The 26,929-nt window shown below is 51.2% G+C and overlaps 1 protein-coding gene and 1 pseudogene across 3 annotated transcripts in view; both read left to right on the top strand.

Moving 5' to 3' along the window:
• DHRS3 (dehydrogenase/reductase 3) overlaps nt 1-24,825 on the top strand; it is a 57,754-nt gene extending 32,929 nt beyond the window's left edge. For all 3 annotated transcript variants that reach the window (XM_003936011.4, XM_039473986.2, XM_010346502.3), the window contains exons 2-6: nt 10,473-10,616; nt 11,722-11,841; nt 12,180-12,418; nt 19,511-19,636; nt 24,310-24,825. In XM_003936011.4, the coding sequence (XP_003936060.1) occupies nt 10,473-10,616; nt 11,722-11,841; nt 12,180-12,418; nt 19,511-19,636; nt 24,310-24,394 (714 nt within the window). In that variant the 3' untranslated portion in view covers nt 24,395-24,825. The remainder of the gene's footprint in view (nt 1-10,472; nt 10,617-11,721; nt 11,842-12,179; nt 12,419-19,510; nt 19,637-24,309) is intronic.
• LOC120366247 (U6atac minor spliceosomal RNA) lies at nt 22,416-22,516 on the top strand (annotated as a pseudogene).
• Nucleotides 24,826-26,929: the final 2,104 nt, after the last annotated feature.

The following is a 26,929-nucleotide window of genomic DNA, read 5'->3' as shown; positions in this document are numbered from 1 at the left end:
CTGAATTCACAGAGGTTAAGTTCATGTAATTCGTAACTGTTAGATTAAAGAATTGAACCCAGGCAGTCTGGCTCCAGAGCCCATGTTCTAAGCTGCTCTGCTCGAGATAGAGTCTCTCCTTTTGGAAATAGACAGGGAGGTAAAAGCAGGACATTCTTGTCGTAACCCGCGCCACACTCACACCAGTCCCTGTGGTTTAGCGCGCGGCTCTAACTCTAATGTTTTACAGGCTAGGTGGTTGTTTGCCTGCTCATCTGGCCACAGGGATGGATTTTTATTAACAGCCTCCTGCGGCAGGGTCCGGGAGCAGAGGGCTGTGCACGCTCCACACTGTGACCTTCCCACCCCGCCACCCAGCCTGCTGTGGTTTGGGGTCTCTGGCGGGTATTTTCATTCCCTCCGAGAAGCCGAGTCAGCACCCACCCAGCCCCAAAACATGGAGCCCATGGGACGTGAGCTGGCCTGTCAGAGACCTGCCCAGGGGCTCCATTCTTTCCGGGGCTGCCAATTACAAACAGATGCTCCTCCTGGGACCCACCCGGAGACCACCCGGCGCATGTCGCCGGTGGGAGGGCGCTCCGCAGCTGAACGCCAGGAAGGAAAGCCAAGTCCCGCATTAGGGCAAGCCCCTCTGGTCTAGGAAGGCAGGGTTGGGTAGAGGAAGGCACTTGGGTATCCTCTGATCGGGGGCCTCCTGGGGCGGGTGTCTTGTGGTGATGTTAGCCGAGCTTGTACTCTTGTGTCTGGCCCATGCTGAATGTGAGCGTTATGAGATGAGGAAGATTCCCCGGAGGACCCTGCACACTCGCGGGAGAGGCCGGGTGTTCACAAATCGGTCGGCATGAATCTGTGCACAGGTGGAGGCTGAACACAGACTAGCGTTAGCAGCGAGGAGTGGGTATCCTGAGTCAGGCTGATCTGCTGCTATGAGCTGCGTGACCCTGGGTGAGTCACTGTCTGTCTGAGGCTTACCTATTAAATGGGGAGGGTAAACATACCCCCTCATGGGGTTGTGAGGGCTAAAGAAAATATATCCATGTACTCAGCACAGTGTCTGGCCCATGGCAAGGGCTCCACGGACTTAGCCACCGTATAGTGGTGGCATTGTCGTTGTTGTGGGGAGGCTGGAAGGAGCAGCCAGGGAGGCTTCAGAACGGAGGGAGCATTCAAGCGGGGGTTTGCAGGATGAATAGGAGTCCAGAAGTAGTTTTGGCATTTGAAACGGAGAAAAACAGCCCAGGCTGGGCACTAGGTAGAAACACAGGGGAATCCTGAATTTGAGAGATTTAGTCCCTGTCCTCCAAGAGACAGGATATAGACCCCAAATGGCTGTGAAAGCACACGCAGGGCCAAGAGCACTGTGTCATGAGTGAGTGGAAACTGGGAGCTCTGGGTCACCTGGCAGAATTCCTCCCTCACTCAACAGTGGGAAGGAAGATGTGAATAGAGAGTCACTTCTCAGTGGATGAGGACCCCCGAAGGGGACCCACAGGGCTGAGGGACATTATCTGTGTGTAAAGAATCTATCTGGGGAGTGATCCATAGGGAAGCTTTTATTCCACCTTCTGTTGTTTTTGTTTTGTTTATTTGAGACCAGATCTCTCTCTGTCGTCCAGGCTGGAGTGCAGTGGTGTGATCTCGGCTCACTGCAGCCTCCGTCCCCCGGACTCAAGCGATCCTCCCACCTCAGCCTCCTGAGCCACCACACCTGGCCCCACCTTCTAATTTTAAGATCATAAATAACAATACTTGTTCTTTAGAGACATTTTTCACTTATACAAATATAAAGCGGCAAACAATAGTCAGCTGCGATCCTGCCTCGAGACACCCATGTCCGTGTAGCCTGCTGACTTCCACTGACCTGGCGGCTTACACCTGTAATCCCAGCACTATGGGAGGCCGAGGTGGGAGGATCGCCTGAGCCCTAGGAGCTTGAGACCAGCCTGGGCAACATGGCAAAATCCCATCTCTACAAAGAATATAAAAATAAGCCAGGAGTGGTGGCTTGCACCCGTGGTCCCAGCTACTTGGGAGGCTGAGGTGGGAGGATCGCCTGAGCCCAGGAAATGGAGGCTGCAGTGAGTCATGACTGTGCCACTGCACTCCAGCCTGGGCAACAGAGCAAGACTCTGTCTCAAAAAAAAAAAAAAAAAAGTTTAGAGTCGAGTTATCTTATTCAAATAGTGCTGAAGCTCTAGTGTCTGAACATTAGGCTCCTGAGCATTTTCTCATGTCATTAAAGCCCGCAGGAGAGGGCGTAGCAGAGGCAGTGCTGTGATTTTCTCAGCTCTTCCTCCCCATGGGAAATACCAGGAGAGAGTGGGCACTGAGCAGTGAGTTAGTGGGTGCCATCTTCTGCCAGCCTAATCCCCACAGGACCCCTTGAAGAGAGGAGGTGTGTTTCCTCTTACAGGAGAGTGAGTGGTGATGCCACCCCAACAGCCTGTGGAGCTGGACATGACCTTGGTTCAAATCCCAGCTCAGTTACTCAGTTGCTGTGTGACCTCAGACAAGTTGCTTAGCCTTTCTGAACTGCCATTTCCTTATCTTTAAAATGGGCATAATATGGCCATCTTCTCAATTCCCTAGTGCAAATAATGAGATTGTCTTGTTTATTCTTTTCTTTTCTTTTTTTTTTTTTTCTTGAGACGGAGTCTCATTCTGTTGCCAGGCTGGAGTGCAATGGCGCAATCTCGGCTCACTGCAACCTCCGCCTCCTGGGTTCAAGCGATTCTCCTGCCTCAGCCTCCCAAGTAACTGGGACTACAGGTGCGTGCCACCACGCCCAGCTAATTTTTGTATTTTTAGTAGAGATGGGGTGTCACCATGTTGGCCAGGATGGTCTCGATCTCTTGACCTCACGTCCACCTGCCTCGTCCTCCCAAAGTGCTGAGATGACAGGCGTGAGCCACCGCGCCTGGCCTCTTGTTCATTCTTTATCCCACTCACTGTCATTTGTGACCGATAGTTTTCTGGTTCCTTCTCTGTCTTCCCCCTGGAATATGGGTTCCTTGATGCAAGATGACATCCTTTTCACACTCTGCTGGATGACCACCTCAGCCCATAGCTGGCTGGCTGTGTGGTCCTGGATGGACGGGGCTGTTGTGGTCACTGGGGGCGAGGACGCAGGCGAACGGTCACCGGGGCGGGGAAGAACGCGAGCCGCGGGGATGCCTGTGATGAGAGCGGAACCCTCAAAGCTCAGACCACCCCACCGTGCCTGGGGGCTTAGGGGTGCCTCTGCAAAGGTCCGGGGCTCTGGGTTCAAATCGTGTTTCCCAGTGGGTGGCCTGGGCTGAGTTATTTAACCCCTTTGGGCCGTGGTTTTCTCCCCGCGGCCGTGGATGACAACGGTCTTCAGCGCGGAGGTGTCTGGCTGGCTGTGGCTCTGGGCGAGGGCAGGACGGGCCGGCGCCCCGGAGGTCCGAGGTCTTTCTCCCCTCCCTGCCTCTCCCTACCAGTCACTAGGAGACAGAAGGGGACAGAAGCTCACCATTTGCCCCAGAGGGGAGGGCAGGGGAGGGCCAGGAGGTGTTGAGCACCCCAGCCCTTATTTTATCAACCCTGCTTAAGAGTGAATTCCAGGCCTCCGGCCTTCCCAGCTGCTGCCTGTCCGCACGCAGTTCACTAAGAGGCAGCCGCCCTGGTTCCAGGGGCTCAGAAATCAGTCCCCTCTGCAGGCCTCCACCCACCCAGTCCTCACTCTCATGCTGCCCTGGGTGGGACCCTTGTCCCACCGTGGGACCGTGGGTGGGACCTGGGTGGGACCGTGCAGGTCACCTCCTGGGGACTTGGGCAGGAGCCCCGGGCAGGCAGGCCGACGGCACCTGCCAGTTTCCTGCTCAGTGACTCAGATCTCGAGAAGGGTCAGGGTAGGGGCTGGAGGGTAAGAGGAGCCAGGAAGGGACAGTGGTGGGGGCAGCTCCACAGGGCATCGCCTACCAGGGAAAAGGGCCCTCCCTCCACTCGGCCCACTCCGGTGCCAGCCCATCACTTCAGAGATGCCGCCAGTTCCTAAGATGGAAGGTGCCCAACCCGCTTCCCTGAGACTGAGCATCCACCAAGGACCTAAGGAAACACAACAGTACATAGGGTCACACACTCACACACACATTCACACACTCACACTCGCACACACACATTCACACACACAGTCACACAGAGACACCCACAGACACACACACATTCACATAGTCACCCACAGACACACACACACAGAGACCTACATCTGCAGAGACACCCACAGACACACTCGCACACAGACACAGACACACTCACAGATACACACATGCTCTCACACACAGACACACAGAGATGCACACATGCACACACACATTCACACAGAAACACCCACAGACACACAGAGACACACAAGACATACACAGACACAACACACACACACACACACAGACACACATACACACACCCATAGATATACTCACAGAGACATAGAGATACACACACTCACACACAGAGACACACATTCACACAGAGAGACACCCATAGACACACTCACAGAGACACACACAGACATACACAGACACATACACACTCTCGCACACAGACACAGGCACATACACAGAGATACACACACAGAGACACACATCCACACAGAGAGACACCCACAGACACACTCACAGAGACAGACACACACACTCTCGCACACAGACACATACACAGAGAGATACCTACAGACACACAGAGACACACACTCATAGAGACACACAGAGACACATACACAGAGACACACACACAGACACATATACTCACACAGAGACACCCACAAACACACTCAGACACCCACAAACACACAGACCCATACAGACACCCACAAACACACAGACACACACACACACACACTCAGACACACAGAGACACACAGACACAGACACACAGAGACAACGCCTTCACATACACTCACACAGAGAGACACCCACAAACACACACACTCACAGAGACACACACTCAGACACACAGAGACACACATGGACACACAGACATACACACCAGAGACACAGACACACACACACCCACAAACACACAGACACACTCACAAAGACACACACACACAGACACACATAGACACACGTAGACACATACACTCGCACAGAGAGACACCCACAGACACACGGAGACACACAGACACAGACACTCACAGATACATTCATAGACACACATAGACACATACAGACACACTCAAAGAGACACTACAGACTACTGTGTCTGTGTGCAAGAGTGTGTGTGTGTCTGTGTGTGTCACACATACACATTCACAAACATACTACAGAAACTCACTTATAAAAACACGCAGAACCTGGCCCAGAGGTGCCAGGCGGGACGTGCGCAGCTGGAGCCTTGCCCTGTGGAAGCTACTCCTCACCCAAGGCCTGGCCAGGATGGTGCTGATGCTCTGGGGCACCCAGGTCTTTCTGACTCTTGTCTCAGGTGAACTGAATGGAAGGTTCTGAGGCCCTAAATGGCTTAGCCAATGGGATGGGTGGTCTCTCCTCTTAGAGACAGTTTAACCACCTCCCTCCCCATCCACCTGTGTACCTGAACTGTCATTCATTCATTCAACAAACAGCATGTGCTGTGCTGGGCACTAGGAGGTAAACAGGTTAGAATTGGGGCCCAGAGGAGTGGGTGGTGAGGAGGCAGAAAGGTAAGCCTATTATGGTGCTGGGGAGAGGCAAGGCCAGTCCCCCAGTCCACCTGGGGCACCCTCAACAGACCCTTGAAAGGAAATAAAGCCTTAAGGCCCTGCCTGGGGGGCTTCCTGGGCACTGGAAGCCTTCATTTCTTCATTCCCTCAGCCCTGCTCCACTTCCTCACCAGGGCCGTCTTCCCACCAAGTAGACAGCACTGGGGTAACCACTTGTCCCCACGGACATCTGAACCCTATGTCTCCCTGCAAGCCCCCAGCTTTAAGCTTTCCTCTCTGTCAACCTGCCCAGCAATTCCTAGGGCCCCCAGAGGCACCTCTCCCTGCCTCGCCAGACCCCAGGAGCCTACACAAGTCCCATGGTCCTGTCACACATATGAGCCAGAGGTGGGATGGGGTTAGGCCGGGACCAGAACCGAAGAATGGAAACCAAGTATTACCTCCCCCTCAGGCTCACATAGTCAGAAACCAGGTGGATGGATGGGTGCAGTGGGGCTGGTGGGTGGGCATGTAGGTGAATGAATGGATAGTTGGATGGATGGAGTTGGGTGGGTGAGTGGGTAGATGGATGGATGGAGATGGGTGGGTGAGTGGGTAGATGGATGGATGGAGATGGGTGGGTGGATGGATGGATGGATGGATGGATGGAGTTGGGTAGATGAGCGGATGGTTGGAAAGATGGAGTAGGGTTGGTGAGCAGATGAATGCATGGATTGGTGGATGGTGGATGGTTGGATGGATGGATGGAGTGAGATAGGTGAGTGGATAGATTAATGGAATGGGGCAGTGAATGGATGGGTGGATGGAGGTGGGTAGGTGAGTGGGTATAGTGGGTAGGTGAGGGATGGATAAATGGATGGATGGATGGATAAATGGATGCATGGGTAGAGAAGTAGGTGAGTGGATAGATGGATGGAGTGGGGTAAGTGAGTGAATGGATGGACACATGGCTGGAGTGAGTCGGGTAGATGAGGGATGGATAGATGGAGTGGGGTGGATGAGTGGATGGATGCATGTATGGATGGAGTAGGGAAGGATGGATGGATGGATGAGTGCTTGCATGAAGTGGATGGATGGAAACCAAGGATTGCCTCCCCCTCAGGCTGACATACTCAGAAACCAGATGGATGCACGGATGGATGGAGTAGGGTAGATGAGGAATGGATGGATGGAGAAGTAGGTGAGTGGATGGATGGATGGATGGATGGATGAGTGCTTGCATGAAGTGGATGGATGGAAACCAAGGATTGCCTCCCCCTCAGGCTGACATACTCAGAAACCAGATGGATGCACGGATGGATGGAGTAGGGTAGATGAGGAATGGATGGATGGAGAAGTAGGTGAGTGGATGGATGGATGGATGGATGGATGGGTGGGTGGGTGGATGGATGGATGGATGGGTGGGTGGGTGGGTGGATGGATGGATGGATGGATGGATGGATGGATGGAGTGGGGTGGGCAGATGGTAGGTGGATGGATGGACCAGTGAGTGGGAAAATGGACAGATGGCCAGATAGATGGATGGGTGGCTGTATAGATGGGGTGATAACAGAGGAAGAAAGGCAACCTGGATGACAATGGCTGCAAGGCAAAGGGGGTGTCCAGTGGAGTGGAGGAGCCCACACCAAAAATTGCCTTCCTGGAGCAAATGTTTGTCTTTTTTCTTTTCTATGAACTGAACCTCCCCGCTTCTCCTGGAGGAGCATATTCTGTTTAGTTCAACAGACAAGAAAGTATCCCTTGGAGCCTGTTTGACTGCAGTCCATCTGCCTTTGATGGACGTGTATGGTCATGGAGAGGAATTGAGGGGACCCACTTGTTAAGCCCTTCCTATATTTCAAAACCTTAATTAAAATACAGTGGCTAGTCTTAAGTTGGGGTTTTCAAACTAGGTTTAAGAGAACACTTATTGGCCGGGCGCGGTGGCTCAAGCCTGTAATCCCAGCACTTTGGGAGGCCGAGGCAGGCGGATCACGAGGTCAAGAGATCAAGATCATCCTGGCCAATATGGTGAAACCCCGTCTCTACTAAAAATACAAAAATTAGCTGGGCATGGTGGCGTGTGCCTTTAGTCCCAGCTACTCGGGAGGCTGAGGCAGGAGAATTGCCTGAACCTTGGAGGCAGAGATTGCGGTGAGCCGAGATTGTGACACTGTACTCCAGCTTGGTGCCTGGCAACAGAGTGAGACTCTGTCTCAAAAAAAAAAAAAAAAAAAAAAAAGAGAGAACACTTATTTTTTTGTAAAATATTTTAAAAGTTTTAAAAACTCTAATTTAAAAAATCAATTCCATTGGAGGCCACCGGAATATCTGAGTGTCCCCCAGTTGGCCTGTTTTGTGCCCTCTCTGCTTAAGTGACTGTTTTGAGATTTCAAGGAGAGCAGCTGATAAACTGTTACCATTAGCAACTTCTTATCAATGTGACTTTTCTCTGTACTGTGTAACAAAGCAAAATACAGAAATCAGCTGGACGTGGGTCTGATGTGATTGGAGCCGCCATCTGTAACCCCAGTTTAAAACGTTTGCCTTTCCAAAGCAGCCGTTTTGTTCTCAGTAGCAGCCTTTACAGTAAGAAAATATCACGGAGCCAGGCGTATCATTTATTCCTTCTCTTGGTTTCACATGTTGAGGCTTCCATGTTGGATTTTTTTTTTTTAAGGGAGAATTTCATTGATAATCTTAAAAAGAGAAAAGAGGGCCAGGCGTAGTGGCTCACACCTGTAATCCCAGCACTTTGGGAGGCCAAGGTCGGTGGATCACCTGAAGTTGGGAGTTTGAGACCAGCCTGATCAAAATGGAGAAACCCCGTCTCTACTAAAAATACAAAATCAGGCTGGGTGCGGTGGCTCACGACTGTAATCCCAGCACTTTGGGAGGTCGAGGTGGGGGTATCAGGAAGTCAGGATATCGAGACCATCCTGGCCAACATGGTGAAACCCTTTCTCTACCAAAAATACAAAAATTAGCTGGGCGTGGTGGCAGGTGCCTGTAATCCCAGCTACTTGGGAGGCTGAGGCAGGTGAATCGCTTGAACCAGGGAGTCAAAGGTTGCAGTGAGCCGAGATCACACTATTGCACTCCAGCCTGGTGATAGAATGAGACGCCATCTCAAAAGAAAAAAAAACAATCGGCTGGGCATGGTGGTGCGTGCCTGTGATCTCAGCTACTCGGGAGGCTGAGGCAGAAGAATCACTTGAACCTGGAAAGTGGAGGTTGCGGTGAGCCGAGATCGCACCATTGCACTCCAGCCTGGGCAACAAGAGTGAAACTCTGTCTCAAAAAAAAAAAAAAAGAGAGAGAGAGAAAGAAAGAAACAAAAACAGAAACCCACCAGACGAATCCCCACGATGCCTTTTGGCTCTTCTTGTCACTGCTCTGTCCCCTGGGCAGTGTTCAACCCTCTGCCTTTCCCCCTCTGTGCTGGTGAAGATGGTTCTTCCCTAGGGCTCTTGGTCCCCCTGTCATCCAGCTCCAGGCCTTTTTACCAACAGAGGCCTCACATCATGGGGAGGTGCCTTGTCCTCCATGAGGTGAAGCTTAAGAAATCGCCAGGCTTCTCTTCTGAACCTTTTATGGGCCAGCCATTCATAAATTTGCCCAAACCCTCAGTGGTCCTGCCAAGGTCACCTCCTGGCGTAATGAGTCCCTGTTTATGACCTGCCGGGTGAGGCAATGCTTCCTTCTCAGTGGCAGCCCCGTCCAGACCCTTCCAGAACTTAGGGGCGTGACTGCAGCTAGATGGGAGGCTTGGCTTAGCTCCTGTGAGCCTTGAGGCTGGAATAGTCCAGTCTATGCTGCCGGCTGATGTTAATCATCCTGGCTGTAGACCTAACTGGTGAAGCCAGCTGATTCCTAACAGGGCATTCTGGAACACGGTGCGGAAAGAGCTCTGCTATCGCCTCCACATTTGCAGGAAGCGAACTGGGCTGGCAGGAGGCAGCCTGCGGAAAGGAATATATGAGAAAAACTTGTAAATACACATCAATTGATTGATCATAAGTGGGCTGAGAAACGACTGGTTCACAGCCGAGGCGAGTGGATCACGAGGTCAGGAGTTCAAGACCAGTTTGACCAAGATGGCGAAACTCTGTCTCTACTAAAAACTACAAAAAAAAAAAAAAAATTAGCCGGCGTGGTGGCAGTCGCCTGTAATCCTAGCTACTCAGGAGGCTGAGGCAGGAGAATCACTTGAACCCAGGAAGTGGAGGTTGCATTGAACCAAGATGGCGACACTGCACTCCAGCAAGACTCCGTCTCAAAAAAAAAAAAAAAAAAAGAGAGAGAGAGAGGAAAGAAACTACTGGTTCATTTTAGAATAGATTGTCCCTTTAAAAAGTCATATTGTTGGCCGGGGGCAGTGGCTCACACCTGTAATCTTACCACTTGAGAGGCCAAGGTGGGAGGATTGCTTGAACCCAAAACTTCAAGACCAGCCTGGGCAACATAAGAATACCCCTACTCTACAAAAAAAAATTTTTTTTAATTAGCCAGGTATGGTAGCACACACCTGTGGTCGCAGCCACTCAGGAGGCTAAGATGGGAGGATCTCTTGAGCCCAGGAGTTTGAGGCCACAGTGAGGTATGATTGCACCACTGTGCTCTAGCCGGGGCAACAGAACAAGATCCTGCTTTAAAAAAAAAAAAATGTTATATTGTTAATCTGTGTTGTATTCTTTATCTTTGGGTGGAATCTGGGAGGCCAGTAATTTCAAGACAAATCACTCGAAATGCTGATTCCTGATGGCAATCATTGCATCACTGTGGCTTGTTCCATGACCATTTGCTCTGTGCTGTTTTTCTCTTCTTCCAGATTGTTCTCTGGGGGCGGACTGAGAAATGCCTGAAGGAGACAACAGAGGAGATTCGGCAGATGGGCACTGAGTGCCACTACTTCATCTGCGACGTGGGCAACCGGGAGGAGGTGTACCAGACCGCCAAGGCTGTCCGGGAGAAGGTCCGTAGCCCCGGAGGCTCTGTTCCTAGCACAGCTGACCACAGGCGGATTCCCGCCAGAGAGAACATTCTCATGTGGCCTGGAAGGGAGCTCTGCTTATGGCAGAGGGGCTTTGTCTGGGGCATCTTTGGGGACTCTCCCATGAAGCTGGCCCCAGTGACGTAGGCAGGGATTAGGGTTGATTATGTAACAGAGCCATCCTCTGTTGTTTCCCTGGAAATGTAGACCATGTGGGTTTCACTCCAGGACCGTGGCGGGGCACATGTCCCATTGGCCTCTGGGAAAATCCTTCTCCTGACTCCAGTCATCTGTTTGGACTAAATATATCAGTGAACTCCAAGAGAGAGAAACCCACCCTGAGTGTCTGGCACGTGGTAATGTTCACTGTTTTTATGTCGCAGTAACCTCCTTTATTATAAATATGCTGTGTGCCAGGTACAATGTGTGCCATAAATTATTTCTGCTCCTCAGAACAGTCCTGGTGGGGCATTAGCCTCATTCACAAATCAGGACTGGTGCTCAGAGAGGCAGTTCTCTTCCCCAGGCCCTGTGGCTGCTGCTGGTGGGGCCAGGTGGCTGCTGGGGCTCTATGTATGCTGGCGGAACTGGGCAGGCGGAAAGTAGCCTGCAGGAAGGAATAAAGAAAAGCTTGTAAATAACACATCAGTTGATGGACCATAAATTAACTCAGAAATTACTCGTTCACTTAGGTGTAGCTTGTATCCCTTTTAAAAAGTATATTTGGCCGGGTGCGGTGGCTCACACCTGTAATCCCAGCATTTTGGGAGACTGAGGTGGGTGGATCAATTGAGGTCAGAAGACCAAGACCAGCCTGGCCAACATGATGAAACCCTATCTCTACTAAAAATATAAAAATTAGTTGGGCATGGTGGCAGGAGCCTGTAATCCCAGCTACTCGGGAGGCAGAGACACAAGAATCACTTGAACCCAGGAGGCAGAGGTGGCAGTGAGCCGAGATCGCGCCACTGCACTCCAGCCTGGATGACAGAGTGAGACTCCATCTCAAAAACAGACAACAAAAAACGTGTATTGTTGGTCTGGGGCTGGCTGCGCTCGTGGCCCCATGGCCCCCTCTCACCTGCAGGTGGGTGATATCACCATCCTGGTGAACAATGCTGCCGTGGTCCATGGGAAGAGCCTGATGGACAGTGACGACGATGCCCTCCTCAAGTCCCAGCACATCAACACCCTGGGCCAGTTCTGGGTAAGGCTGTCCCGGGCCAGAGCCAGCCCCGGGCATACAGGGACCCCAGGCAGGGTGGAGGGGAGAGGATGCTTGCCAGGGCTTGGGCTCAGACTAGCAGGAATGTCCACAAACGAGGTGGCCGGACAGGAGGAATGACCAGCCCCAGGACACATCAGGCTTTGTGACATGTGCTCAGTGTCCTGGGGCAAGGAGCCCTTGGCCCTCTCCCTCGCAGGAAGGCTCAGACACTAGAGCATCATGAATGTCCGGGACAGGCGGGCTGTTCTCCCCGAGAGAAGGGTGGAGGGGTTGTCAGAGCCGTGGCTGCTCAACACTGACACCCCATCCGCCCTCAGACCACCAAGGCCTTCCTGCCGCGAATGCTGGAGCTGCAGAATGGCCACATCGTGTGCCTCAACTCTGTGCTGGCTCTGTCTGCCATCCCCGGTGCCATCGACTACTGCACATCCAAAGCATCAGCCTTTGCCTTCATGGAGAGCCTGACCCTGGGGCTGCTGGACTGTCCGGGCGTCAGTGCCACCACGGTGCTGCCCTTCCATACCAGCACCGAGATGTTCCAGGGCATGAGGGTCAGGTCAGTGAGTGGGGGACCCACCTTGGGGACATTCAGTAAGCCAACTGCAGAAAGAGCTCTGATATAAAAATCAGGCTGATTGCAGTGGCTCAAGCTTATAATTCTAGCACTTTGGGAGACCAAGGCAGGCGAATCTCTTGAGCCCAGCAGTTCGAGACCAGCCTGGGCAACATGGAGAAACCCTGTGTCTACAAAAAATAAATTAGCTGGGCATGGTGGGGCACACCTGTAGTTCCAGCTGGTCAGGAGGCTGAGGTGGGAGGATCAATTGCTTAAGCCTAGGGAGTTGAGTCTGCAAGGGAACTGTAATTGTGTGACTGCATTACAGCCTAGGTGACAGAGGGAGACCGTCTCAAAAAAAAAAAAAAAAGTTGGCCAGGTGCAGTGGCTCATGCTTGTAATCCCAGCACTTTAGGAGGCCAAGGTAGGTGGATCACAAGGTTGGGAGTTCAAGACCAACCTGGTAAAACCCCGTCTCTACTAAAAATACAAAAAAATTAGCCAGGCATGGTGGTGGGTGTCTGTAATCTCAGCTGCTCGGGAGGCTGAGGCAGAGAATTGCTTGAACCTGGGAGGAGGAGGTTGTAGTGAGCTGAGATCGCACCACTGTATTCCAACCTGGCAACAGAGCGAGACTGTCTCAAAAAAAAAAAAAAATGTCACTGAGGAGCCTCCACCCTCTGCTTGGTGCTGTCCTACCTGGTTCTCTGTCTGCAAGGCAGTGATGCCACAGTGGGGCTGCTCAGGGAGCTTGCAGGAAACTACCAGAGCTACCGGCATGCAAGGGAGTGTGCTCGAAGGTCAAAAGAAGCCGGTGAACCGCCACAGCATTGTGCGGGGCAGAGGGAGCCAGAGACATAGGGCAATGTCTGGTTTTGCCTGGTTTGCCTGGTTCCACCTGTAAGAAGTTCCAAAACAGGCAAAACGGGGTTAGGGTGTTGGAAATCAGACCTGTGGCTGCCCCTGGAGGACTGGGGATATAACCTGGAAGGGAGGCCAAGGCAACTGTAAGGCTTTAATAGGTGAAAGTTAGTCAAACTGTCTGCTAAAGATTTTTTTTTTTTTTTTTTTTTTGAGACGGGGTTTCGCTCTTGTTACCCAGGCTGGAGTGCAATGGCACGATCTCGGCTCACCGCAACCTCCGCCTCCTGGGTTCAGGCAATTCTCCTGCCTCAGCCTCCTGTGCTTAAGATTTATACCTTTTGTTGTATGCAAATTATAGCTCAATTTATTTATTTATTTATTTTATTTTTTGAGATACACTCTCTCTCTCTGTCACCCAAGCTGGAGTGTAGTGGCACGATCTCGGCTCACTGCAAACTCCACCTCCTAGATTCAAGTGATTCTCCTGCCTCAGTCTCCCGAGTAGCTGGGACTACAGGTGTGCACTCACAGTCAGCTAATTTTTGTATTTTTAATAGAGACAGGGATTTACTATGTTGGCCAGGCTGGTCTCAAACTTCCAACCTCAGGTGATCCACCTGCCTTGGCCTCCCGAAGTGCTAAGATTATAGGCATGGGCCATGGTGCCTGGCCATAGCTCAATTTAAAATAAGCAGTAGGGAGGTCCAGCCACTCTTTCTCCAGACCAATTAAGTGAAGGAAAATAGGGACCACTGGTCTAGAGCTCATGCCACCTGGGGTGGTGACCCTCTCATAGTTGTGATGTACTCTGTGACATTAGGTCCATCTGTTACTGCTCTGGCTGTTCTGTAAGAAGTTAATGGGCGGGGCACGGTGGCTCAAGCCTGTAATCCCAGCACTTTGGGAGGCCGAGGCGGGTGGATCACAAGGTCAAGAGATCGAGACCATCCTGGTCAACATGGTGAAACCCCGTCTCTACTAAAAATACAAAAAATTAGCTGGGCATGGTGGCGCGTGCCTGTAATCCCAGCTACTCAGGAGGCTGAGGCAGGAGAATTGCCTGAACCCAGGAGGCGGAGGTTGCAGTGAGCCGAGATTGCGCCATTGCACTCCAGCCTGGGTAACAAGAGCAAAACTCCGTCAAAAAAAGAAGTTAATGTCTCCATCCTAGGTTCTGCGGTGAGGACAAAGTGGAATCTGGCAGGGAACACCGTTATGTGGTACACATTAAGTGCTCAATAAACGGTGCTGTAATGATGTGCAGTCGTGTAGGGGCATGAGGTCATCAATGAGTGAAAACCGGGAATGACTCAAATACTATTCTCCCTGGTTTTTTGCAGTCCAGCATACAATGTTTCACCTTCTGAATCATATCCTTAAGCTGCTTCCACAAATGAGGATGATGTGGGTCATCATGAGCATTCAATGAGGCTATTTTGTGTAGGGCATGCCATATGGGAGTCACTCATTACGCCTTAGTTACTATTAACAGGGGCAGTGCAATGCTGATTGTCAAGAATCAGAAATACCGGGCTTGGTGGCTCATGACTGTAATCCCAGCACTTAGGGAGGCTGAGGCAGGAGGACTGCTTGAGCCCAGGAAATTAGAAATAATACATGTAACACATCTGCAAAGCCCAGATACTAGATGCGCTATAAGGAGCTGCTGGCTGGGTGTGGTGGCTCACACCTGCAATCCCAGCACTTTGGGAGGCCAAGGTGGGTGGATCACCTGAGGTCAGATACTCGAGACCAGCCTGGCCAACATGGTGAAACCCCACCTCTACTAAAGATACAAAAAATTAGCCAGGCATGGTGGCGCGCATACCTATAATCCCAGCTACTCAGGAGGCTGAGGCAGGAGAATCTTTGAACCTGGGAGGCGAAGTTTGCAGTGAGCTGAGATCAACCCTCTACACTCCAGCCTGGGCGAAAGGGGTGGGATTCTGTCTCAAAAAAAAAGGAGCTGCTGCTCATTATATTTTACTCACAATAAACATCTTCATAAATGCACGTCATTAATTTTCCTAGCAGACCACCTGGCTGGCGTGCAAATTATCATAAATTTTGAATTTCAAGGAGGCTAGACTAATGGCTATTAATGTTTCCTGTGGGCATTTTCCCCCATGGGTCTTGGTTTGGTTTATTTTAATCTGAGTATACAGAAGGTGCTCAATAAATGTATACTGGACAGAAGTGCATCAGTGACAATCTGCAGGTTTTTTTTTTTTTTTTTTTTTTTTGAGACGGAGTTTCGCTCTTGTTACCCAGGCTGGAGTGCAATGGCACAATCTCGGCTCACCGCAACCTCCACCTCCTGGGTTCAGGCAATTCTCCTGCCTCAGCCTCCTGAGTAGCTGGGATTACGGGCGCGTGCCACCATGCCCAGCTAATTTTTGTATTTTTAGTAGAGATGGGGTTTCACCATGTTGACCAGGATGGTCTCGATCTCTTGACCTCGTGATCCGCCCGCCTCGGCCTCCCAAAGTGCTGGGATTACAGACGTAAGCCACCGCACCCGGCCAATCTGAAGTTTTAACTGGGTCTCCTGAGCACAGGAAAGAGCAGGGCATTGCGGACATTGAGTTTGTGTGTCTATTTCACCCTCTAGCATAGTTTCCTCTCTACAACTTTAAGAAGGAAATTCAAGGTTTTCCTACGACAGTTTTTCAGAGTGTGAACCCAAACTGCTTGGGATCAAATCCCAGCTCTGCGTCACCTTGGGCAAGTTATTTGACTTTTCTCTGCTTCGGTTTCCTCACTTCTAAAAAGGGATTCATTATAATAGTATCCCTGGCCGGGCATGGTGGCTCATGCCTGTAATCCGAACACTTTGGGAGGCCACGGTGGGTGGATCACCTGAGGTGGAGAATTCAAGACCAGCCTGGCCAACATAGTGAAACCCCATCTCTACTAAAAATACAAAAATTAGCCAGGCATGATGGCATTTGCCTGTAATCCCAGCTACTTGGGAGGCTGAGGCAGGAGAATCTCTTGAACCCAGGAGGTGGAGGTTGCAGTGAGCCGAGATTGTGCCGTTGTACTCCAGCCTGGGCGACAGAGCAAGACACTGTCTTAAAATAATAATAATAATAACAACAGTATCCCCTTTTCATGGGTTAGGTGAGTGCCTGTGTGTGAATCATCTGGCCGTGCCTGGCGAGCAGCAAGCACTTGGTGAATATTAGCTGCCTGTGGTTGTGCCAGGGAGCCCCGAGGGCTTGACCAGAAGAGTAGTAGAAGAAAGATGGTACCAACTCCCATTTCCTAAGAGAGCAAAACGTGAATAAGGCACTGGCTTCCTCCTACAACCATGCTTGGCAGCTTCCCAGGGTTAAATGGGTTAAATGTGAAGTCATGCTTAGGTCAAAATGGATGAGTTTCTCAGCAAGACTGGCTGCGTCAGTGGATGTCATTGTTTATAAATTGCTATTTATTTGGTCTCTTGTTTTTTTTCTTTTCTTTTTTTGAGACAAAGTCTTGCTCTGTCACCCAGGCTGGAGTATAGTGGCATGATCTCAGCTCACTGCAACCTTCGCCTCCCAGGTTTAAGCAATTCTCCTGCCTGTGATCCGAGTAGCTGGGATTACAGGTGCCTGCCACCATGCCCGGTTAATGTTTGTATTTTTAGTAGAGATGGTGTTTTGCCATGTTGCCCAGGCTGGTCTTGAACTCCTGGCCTCAAGTGATCCACCCACCTCAGCCTCCCAAAGTACTGTGATTATGGGCAAGAGCCACCGCGCCTGGCCAAATTGAGCCTCTTCTATGTTCCAGCCATAGACCCGTCTGGAGCCACTAGACACTTTACAGTGGCTGCTGCATTTGGCCCACACGGCAACTCTGCAGGAAAGCTTTTATTCCCATTTTACAGATGAGGGAACTGAGGCTCAGAGAGGCAAAGTTACCTGTCCAGGTTCGCACAGCTCGAAACTGGCTAACTGAGCATGCTTCTTCCAGGAATTTGCACTGCTTCCATGGGAGTTAATAGCTCTGCCAGTTCCGCGTGGAGAGGAAGGAGAAAATCCTATGCGTAGACGTACTCGAGGCCTCCTCTGTCAACTTCCCTGGCGGGGGTCTTACCAAGAAGGATCTCCCTCAATCTCATGGACTTTGGTCTGTCCATCCTGTCTTCCCTTTCCCAAGAACCGGACAGGCCACAGGTGGAAGCCAGACAATCCAGACTGCCCGTGAGACCTGCAGGACTCCAGTACCAGTGAGCTGTCTCAGCACACTTATCTCTGCAGAACCACAGAGGCCAGCTCCTCCTGACCACAGGGCTCTGGGCCTCTCCGAATCACCATCAGGGCCAGGCGCAGTAGCCAGGTTCACACCAGTAATTCCAGTGCTTTGAGAGGCTGAGGCAGGTGAATCACTTCAGCCCAGGAGTTGCCAACTTGGGCAACATGACAAAACCCGGCCCTACAAAACAGATATAAATTAGCTAGGCATGGTGTGTGCACCTGTAGTCCCAGCTACTCGGATGGCTGAGGTGGGAAGATCACTTGAGCCCAGGGAGGTCGAGGCTGCAGTGAGCTGTGACCATGTCACTGCACGCCAGCCTGGGCAACGAAGTGAGACCCAGGACTCAAAAGTAAAAAAAAAAAAAAAAAAGAATCACCATCATGATGACAAAGGAATTACAGGGCAGGGGGTGAGATCCATGTGTCCTTTGAGGCCAAGACCACGCTGGGAGTCCAGGGGCTCCCTGTTGCTCAGGAATGACATCAAACCTGGGTGATTCATCACCTTAATCTTCCTGGTGCCACAGTGGATCACAAGCTCCTTGTGGGATTGGGTCAGAGCCAGCAACATAAGCCCTGCACCTATAGACCCAGAAGGGGCAGAAAGAACAGTGAGCAAAGGGGACAGAGCATTGGACTGTCCCTCTGACTCAATAGAGCCTCAGTTTCCTTATCTGTAAATTGGGAGGATAATCTGCGCCTGAATCTGCCACTGAGGGAACATCATCATGGTTTGGGTCTAGGGTCACATGCTTCTAAAGAGTCATGAGAAGCCCCTGATGTTTGCTTACGCAATCATTCATTCATTCATTCATTTTAAAATCTCATGGAAAACACTATGCAGATGTTTGAATGAATGAATGAGTCAATCAATGAGTTAGTGAACCAGCAAACTGAGCCAAAGACGTTGCTAGCGGAGCCCCTGCCTCCAGACAAAATGAGCAGGACACATTTGGAAAGCAGCAAGTCGTCAGTGTGTTCAGTCTGTGAGGTATTTATTGAGCACCTACTATGTATCAGATGCTGTGCTAGATGCTGGAGATGCAACAGGGAGCAGGACCAACCAGGCCTTCACCCTCAGGGAACTCGTAGTCTGATGGGGGAGACAGGCCACTGACAAGAAAACAACCCAATAATCAAGGCCTTCCTAGGCGGGGTGAACGTGATCAAGGAAATTAGCAGGGGACGAAAGCAGAGGTCACTCTGGGTGGACTGGCCTGAGATGCCTCCCAGAGGAGGAGCTGGGAGGAGAAAGCCAGACCATCGAGAGCTGTCGAAAAGCCCTGACCCAAGAGTGTGATGTGACAAGAATAGAGATGGGTGGTGGCTCACATGTGTAATCCCAGCACTTTGGGAGGCCAAGGCGGGTGAATCACAAGGTCAGGAGTTCAAGACCAGCCTGACCAACATGGTGAAACCCCGTCTCTACAAAAAATACAAAATTAGCCAGGCATGGTGGTATATGCCTGTAATCCCAGCTACTCAGGAGGCTGAGGCAGGAGAATCGCTTGAACCCGGGAGATGGAGGTTGCAGTGACCTGAGATGGCACCACTGTACTCCAGCCTGGGTGACAGAGTGAGACTCCATCTCAAAAAAAAAAAAAAAAAAAAGAACAGAGAAAGACCAGTCCTGAAGGAGCAGAGTGTAGGGAAGAGGAATCAGAAGGACAGGCAGGGCCCGGATTGCACAGGGCCATGGAGAGGCCAAGCCCTGGGGTGCTGAGAACCCTTGGTGGGCTTGGGAGAATGGGTTCCCAGTAGGTGGGCTAGAAATCCTTGACTCAAGAAGAGACCTCTGGGCACCTGGAGGAGTGAGGGAATGTGGCTCTCCTGATGAGTGTGGGGTAGAGGGAGTATTCCAAGCAGGCCTCGGGTCTCTCAGATAGGAAAGGTCAAAGGGTGCCCCAGACATGTCAGCCTCATAGAGGCTTCCAGATAAGCACATGCCTCTCCAGGAGAAACCCACTGTGTCTCTTCCCGTGTTCAGGTTTCCCAACCTCTTTCCCCCACTGAAACCGGAGACGGTGGCCCGGAGGACAGTGGAAGCCGTGCAGCTCAACCAGGCCCTCCTCCTCCTCCCGTGGACGATGCATGCCCTCATTATCTTGAAAAGGTATGGGGCTGGGAGAGGATGCTCTGGGTCAGGGGAAAGTGCGCATGTGATCGATGAGTCATGTCTGCGGCGGCACATCTGCTGTTGATGTGCTGTGCTCACGTGCGGCAGCAGCTCTCAGACCTGTTAGTCACAGGGCCCCTGTGAGTTTTAAAAAGTGTGGAGGAGCCGGACGCCCTGGCTCACACCTGTAATCCCAGCACTTTGGGAGGCCGAGGCGGGTGGATCACGAGGTCAAGAGATCGAAACCATCCTGGTCAACATGGTGAAACCCCGTCTCTACTAAAAATACAAAAAAATTAGCTGAGCGTGGTGGTGCACGCCTGTAATCCCAGCTACTCGGGAGGCTGAGGCAGGAGAATTGCTTGAACCTGGGACGTGGAGATTGCAGTGAGCCAAAGTCATGCCATTGCACTCCAGCCTGGCGCCTCGTAACGGAGTGAGACTCTGTCTCAAAAAAAAAAAAAAAAAAAAAAGTATGGAGGAACCCAAAGAGCTTCTGTCAACGTGAGTTGTATCTTCACTATTTACTGTATTAGAAATTGTGGGTATCTGCAATTATTGTAACCTGTATTAGAAGCTGCCAGGCGTGGTGGCTCATGCCTGTAATCCCGGCACTTTGGGAGGCCGAGGAGGGCAGATCATGGAGTCAGCAGGGAGACCATCCTGGCTAACACGGTGAAACCCTGTCTCTACTAAAAATACAAAAAAAAATTAGCCGAGCATGGTGGCACACACCTGTAATCCCAGCTACTTGGGAGGCTGAGAAAGGAGAATCGCTTGAACCCAGGAGGCGGAGGTTGCAGTGAGCCGAGATCGCCCCATTGCACTCCAGCCTGGGCAACAGGGACAAAACAACATCTAAAAAAAAAAAAAGAAAGAAAGAAAGAAAGAAAGAAAGAAAGAAAGAAATTAAAAGCCATAAAAATGTTATAAGATGTATACATTTATTTATAATATTTATTCGTTTATAAATAGCCATGACAAACCCACTACATTAATATAAATATGTTTTATGGCAACTAGTTATATATTCTAAAACAAAAGAAATGTAGTCAGGAGTGGCATTGTTTTACATTTTTGCAAATGTAAAAATGTTTGGTCTAATCGAGGACAACTGGATTCTTACATGTGCTTCTGATTTCAGTTCGTTGTGATAGCTTGTGTCACATAGCCTCCAGAAAATTCTACCATTCACTGAGAACGAAAGTGAAAAAGGCAAATAACATCTTAGGATTATTATCAAAACAATTTGACCTCAGAGACCCCTGAAGAGATTCCGGGTACCCCCAAGGGTTCCTGGACCTCACTTGGAGAACCACTGTTCTAGAGCCTACTGGACATAGGCCCTGCCCTCAGGGAGTTTACTGTTACAGGAAACACGGGATCTCGATGCCAAGGGCTCAGAATTCACAGAAGCGTCATGGTGCCAGTCAGGTGGGACGCAGCAGGGCAGAGCACTTGGTGGAGGTAGGCTTCATAAAGGAGCAAATCCTCCTCCAGAATTTGCCTGGCATCCTATTCCCCTAGAACTTTCCAGACTTTGTGCAGCAAACCCTTCCCATCCCAGTCCCACACTCAGTTTTCTCAGGCCTCTTAGTACAGCAGGAGAGCCTCATCCCTGGAGCCACAAGTGACCATGGGTTCTTGGCTCCCCTGGGGCTCCGGCTGCCGCCCCCCACCTGACTGAGCCCCTCTGACCTGGAAGGCCTTTTCAGGAAGGGAAGGCCTCAAGTGCCAGGCTGGCTCCTGCTTCCGTGCGACACGCACGCCCAGGAAAGCCAGCTTCTGCCCTGGCTGCCAGGACACGGTGAGCCCCAGCTGAGGGGCAGCCCCAACACACATGGCACAGACACCTGGAAACCGAGGGGAAAGGCCGATCGCCATCCTCCCCAAACTCAAAGCCCTTTCAGCAGCCCAGGGATTGGGGGGTGCCCAGAGGCATCCAGGCCACGCCCCGGCCTCCCTCAGTCCATCCTGACCTCGGGTCTGAGACGCTCCTCGGACGCCTCTAGAAGCCCCTAGTTGATCAGGGGCCCAGGTCCTCACTGAGGCCAGGCTGCCACCCTCCGCCTCAAGGGGGCTTCATGGCAGCCTTCCAGAACTTTCTAGAGAAAAGTTGGTCTAGAACATCTCAGCACTCTCCACAGTCGTCCTCAGCCTTCATTTTCCAACCTAAACTGCTTTTCGACAGGAAGCAGGAGCCACCCCCTCCCCATTCCCCAAACTGTGTCCCTCCTCACCACCCCCAGGAAGCCTTCCAGATTGTTCCAGCTAGAAGTCAACCTTTTTCATCTTATACTTAGAGTGGGCCTTCAGTTTGATTCACCAGACAACATAGGGCCCTCTCTGTGCCGGCCCATGCACGGGGCTAGGGATCAGAAATGAACTACCTGCCATGAAGGCCCCCACAGGCTTGACAAGTAAATAGGCGAGGACTACACCAGGGCTTGCTGGGGAAGTGCCAGGACTCTGGGTTCCACAAGGAGACGCTTCAGGGTGAGCCCAGGACATTTCTCTGGAGGATGTGACACCCAAATCGTACCTAATTCCTCAGATCCACACTGTAACCTTTGTGGAATCAGTGGCCGTTGGGATCGATGGATCTCTGAGCTGCCTGTGAGCACCAAGATGCTAAGAGCTTGGTTTTGTGTTTTTAGTAGAGATGGGGTTTCACCATATTGGCCAGGCTGGTCTGGAACTCCTGACCTTATGATCCACCCATCTCAGCCTCCCAAAGAGCCACTGTGCCTGGCCAAGAGCTTGGTTTTGAAAGTGTGTGTGGTATGAAGGGACAGAAGGTCAGCACTACCCCTGACAAGGAACACACACAGGTTAAGGCATTGCCACCTACTTAGTGGCATCTAACTCTCATTTTTTTAATGGGTACAAAAAATATACTGAATAAGAACAAATCTTTGATACCACAACAGGTGACTATAGTTAATATTAATCTAACCGTGCATTTAAAAATAACTAAGGCACGGTGGCTATACCTGTAATGCCAGCACTTTGGGAGGCCGGAGCAGGCAGATCACCCGAGGTCAGGAGTTCAAGACCAGCCTGGGCAACATGGTGAAACCCCATCTCTACTAAAAATATAAAAATTAGCCAGGCATGGTGACAGGTGCCTGTAATCCCAGCTACTTGGGAAGCTGAGGCAGGAGAATCACTTGAACCCAGGAGGCACAGGCTGCAGTGAGCCAAGATCACACCATTGCATTTCAGCCTGGGTGACCTGTCTCAAAAAAAAAAGAAAGAAAAAGAAATAACTAAAAGAGTATAATTAGATTGTTTGTAACATGACAGATAAATGCTTGAGGTGATGGATACTCCATTTACCCTGATGTGATTATTATACATTTGCATGCCTTTATCAAAGTATTTCATGTACCCCATAAATATAGATACCTACTATGTACCCACAAAAAAAATTTTTTTTTAAAGAGCTCTGTTTCAGTATCTAGGAAAAAAATTAAAAATTTAAATTAAAAAAATTTTTGCTCTGACCGCCAACCCTCTGCCTTTTTAAAAAATATATTTTAAAAAGAATTTTTTTTTTTCCCCGAGACAGAGTTTCACTCTTGTCGCCCCGGCTGGAATGCAATGGCGTGATCTCGGCTCCCTGTATCCTCCACCTCCCAAGTCAAGCAATTCTCCTGCCTCAGCCTCCTGAGTAGCTGGGATTACAGGTGCCCACCACCATTCCCGGCTAATTTTTGTATTTTAGTAGATCGAGTTTCACCATGTTGGCTAGGCTGGTCTCGAACTCCTGAGGTGATCCACTCACCTTGGCCTCCCAAAGTGCTGGGATTACAGGCGTGAGCCACCACATCTGGCCTTTGTTAAAAACAATTTTCGAGACAGGATCTGGCTCTGTCACCCAGGCTGGAATGCGGAGGTGTGATCTCAGCTCGCTGCAACCTCTGCCTCTTGGGTTCAAGCCATCCTCGAATCTCAGCCTCCCCAGTAGCTAGGACTATAGGCACATGCCACCATGCCTGGCTAATTTTTATATTTTTTTGTAGAGACGGGGTTTCACCATGTTGCCCAGGCTGGTCTTGAATTCCTGGGCTCAAGCGATCCACCTACCTCAGCCTCCCAAAGTGCTTGGATTATAGACATGAGCCACTGTGCCCAGTCTCCCCGTACCCCCCTCCCCCTTTTTTTTTTTTTGAGACGGAGTTTCGCTCTTGTTACCCAGGCTGGAGTGCAGTGGCACGATCTCAGCTCACCGCAACCTCCGCCTCCTGGGTTCAGGCAATTCTACTGCCTCAGCCTCCTGAGTAGCTGGGATTACAGGCACGTGCCACCATACTCGGCTAATTTTTTGTATTTTTACTAGAGACGGGGTTTCACCATGTTGACCAGGATGGTCTCGATCTCTTGACCTCATGATCCACCCGCCTCGGCCTCCCAAAGTGCTGGGATTACAGGCTTGAGCCACCGCGCCCGGCTCTCCCCTGCCTTTTTAACAGCTGCTTATCCACTGATGTGAAAGCTCTTCCCCTGGAGAGGGTGGGAGTTTGGGGAGAATCTGGTGAGTGGCTTGGAGGGGTGGGGAGCACTTCTCAGAAACAGCCCTTTGCTGCCCCGTGTCACACGGCCGCCAGCGACCCAGCCCCTGGATCCCACTGTGCTGACATCTTCTTTTCTTCCTCCCACTCCCCCAGCATACTCCCACAGGCTGCACTCGAGGAGATCCACAAATTCTCAGGAACCTACACCTGCATGAACACTTTCAAAGGGCGGACATAGAGGCAGGATGAAGACACGCTCGAGGAACCACGGAGTTCGGGGGCCGCGGCACCTGGGCACACACCCAAGCGCCTGTCCATTGGCACACTTCTGCTGGGTGAGCAGGACAGCTCCTGTCCCCAGCAAAGAAGCCAGCTGTCCCCAGGCCAGTCCCAGGACCTTTGCACAGGACTGATGGGTGTAACTGACCCCCACGGGGAGGCAGGGAACCAGCCAGCAGCCACCACGACACTTTTGTACATTTCCAGTTCTGTAGAGTTTATTGTTCAATTGCTTCTCAAGTCTAACCAGCCTCAGCAGTGTGCATAGACCATTTCCAGGAGGGTCTGTCCCCAGATGCTCTGCCTCCTGTTCCAAAACCCACTCATCCTCGGCTTGTGCAAACTGGTTGAACGGCAGGAATGAAAAATAAAGAGAGATGGCTTTTGGGAGTTTTCTTTGTTCAAATCTTTGGTGATCAGTTGGGAGGGAGCTAGTCCCAACCACAAAACTCCATCCTTTGAGAGAACTGGTCTGTTCGGGGTCCCCAGCTGCCAAGGGCAGAGAGAAGGGGGCAGAAATCAGGAAAGTAAGTAGAGCCCAGGCCTAGAGGCAGAGAGAGGGAGGTACAGGGTTCCTTGCCGGCTCTGCCAGGCTCCTCCTAGTAGCCATGGGTTAAGGCCCCTCTATCTCCCTGGTATGACCTTTATGAACCAGTCTGCAGAGAACCAGCCACAGCTAGAGATGCCCTCTGTCCTGCCATGCCACCACCAGCCCCCAGGCCACCAACTCAGGAAAGCAGAACCAGTCTTTACGGAGCACCCACTGTCTACCTAGGGTGTGCTTGGTGCAGAGGGGAACGTTGCTGAGAGAGTACAAGAGGCCGGTAGTTTGCTTGGGAAAGGATCACACATCACCAGAAACACAGCGAGAACTCGCCATAAGGCCAGTGCCACAGGGTGCTACAGACCCAGTCCCATTTGATCACAAAGACAGACAGGGAGAGGTCTGGAGTGGCAGAGGAGATTGACACAAGCTCCATCCATGGGGCAAAGTCATGACCAAGAAGACCTGGCAGCGATGCCCCCTGCTTCCCCTGGTGTGTGCGCTCCCTGCTGCCACAAGCTTAGTAAACCTCGCCTTGGGCGGGTGGGAGAGAGTGGGCTGCATCATTTCATATCAAGTGGCTCTTGCAGGTGGGGGGCAGGGTGGCGGGAGGGGAGCTGTCAAGGTTCCCGGGAGATGAAGGAGGTCATGGTCTTCTGACCGAACCCAGGAGCTGCCCCAAGAGTCACATAGTCTTAACCTACATGCAAACCTCAGGCCGAACCCTTCCAGCTTAGAGGATATTAGATACAGCTCAGGTGATCAGTCTGGTCTACGTGCAGAAATGCCAAGCCAAGTCATGATTATATCAATGCCTGTTTTTTTTTGTTTTTTTTTTTGTTTTTGTTTTTTTTCTGACATGGGCTCTCGCTCTGTTGCCCAGGCTGGAGTGTGTAGTGGAGTGGCACAATCACAGCTCACTGCAGCCTCAACCTCCCAACCTCAAACAGTCCTCCCACCTCAGCCTCCAGAGTAGCTGGGGCTGCAGGTGCACACCACCAAGCCCAACTGTTTATTATTCTTATTATTTATAGGGACAGGGATCATGCTATGTTGTCCAGGCTGGTCTTGAACACCTAGGCTCAAGCAATCCTCCTCCCTCTGCCTCTCAAAGTTCTGGGATTACTGGTGTGAGCTACCACGCCTGGCCTGTAGCCACTCTGGATTGAGTACCTAGAATGGGGGCCAGTCCCCAGGCAGAACATTTCAACTCTTCATTATCCATACCACTTGGCAGCCGCTGAAGACCAAAACACACACACACACACACACAACTTTGAGACTGCTCTGGAGACTTCCAACATCTTCGATGTGGAGCAGCCAGGATGTGACGCCCAAATCGCAGTGGCATCCAACAGTGAAGGTTTCTGCCTTATGGTTGCTACTTGTCCTTCAAGAATGACTACAGGTCTGCTCCATGTCATCTTCGCTCTGAAACTCAAGCTGCCCAGGGGCCTCTGTCTGGGAGGATGCCTTGTGGCACAGGGTAGACATACCTGTTGAACTGCGCGCTGGCTCTTGATGTTTCTGCCTGGAAACAACACTCACTTCTGCTCAAAGTTTGCAGCTCACTGCAACCTCCGTCTTTTGGGCTGGAGCGAGCCTGCTATTAACATAGCAGGAAATACAATCGCGTGTGGAGGAGCGGTTGCTAGTTCGGAAGCAGGCTGCCACGCCAGGGAAGAAGACGTCATGAGCAAAATCAGAATGTAGGTTGAGGACATAGAGAAGCCATGCATGGCTTCCAATTGCACGCTCAAGAACATAGTGACTTTTGGGAGGGCACAGAAGGTGCTAAGCAGAGCCCTAAAGAGGCAAGTGTCAGCTGGGCACGGTGGCTCATGCCTGTAATCCCAGCATTTTGGGAGGCTGAGGTGGGTGGATCACCTGAGGTCAGGAGTTCAAGACCAACCTGGCCAACATGGTGAAAGCCCATCTCTACAAAAAAAA

This window comes from Saimiri boliviensis, chromosome 11, assembly GCF_048565385.1.
Source record: "Saimiri boliviensis isolate mSaiBol1 chromosome 11, mSaiBol1.pri, whole genome shotgun sequence".
NCBI lineage: Eukaryota > Metazoa > Chordata > Mammalia > Primates > Cebidae > Saimiri > Saimiri boliviensis.
This window is presented reverse-complemented; position numbering and strand designations above follow the sequence as displayed.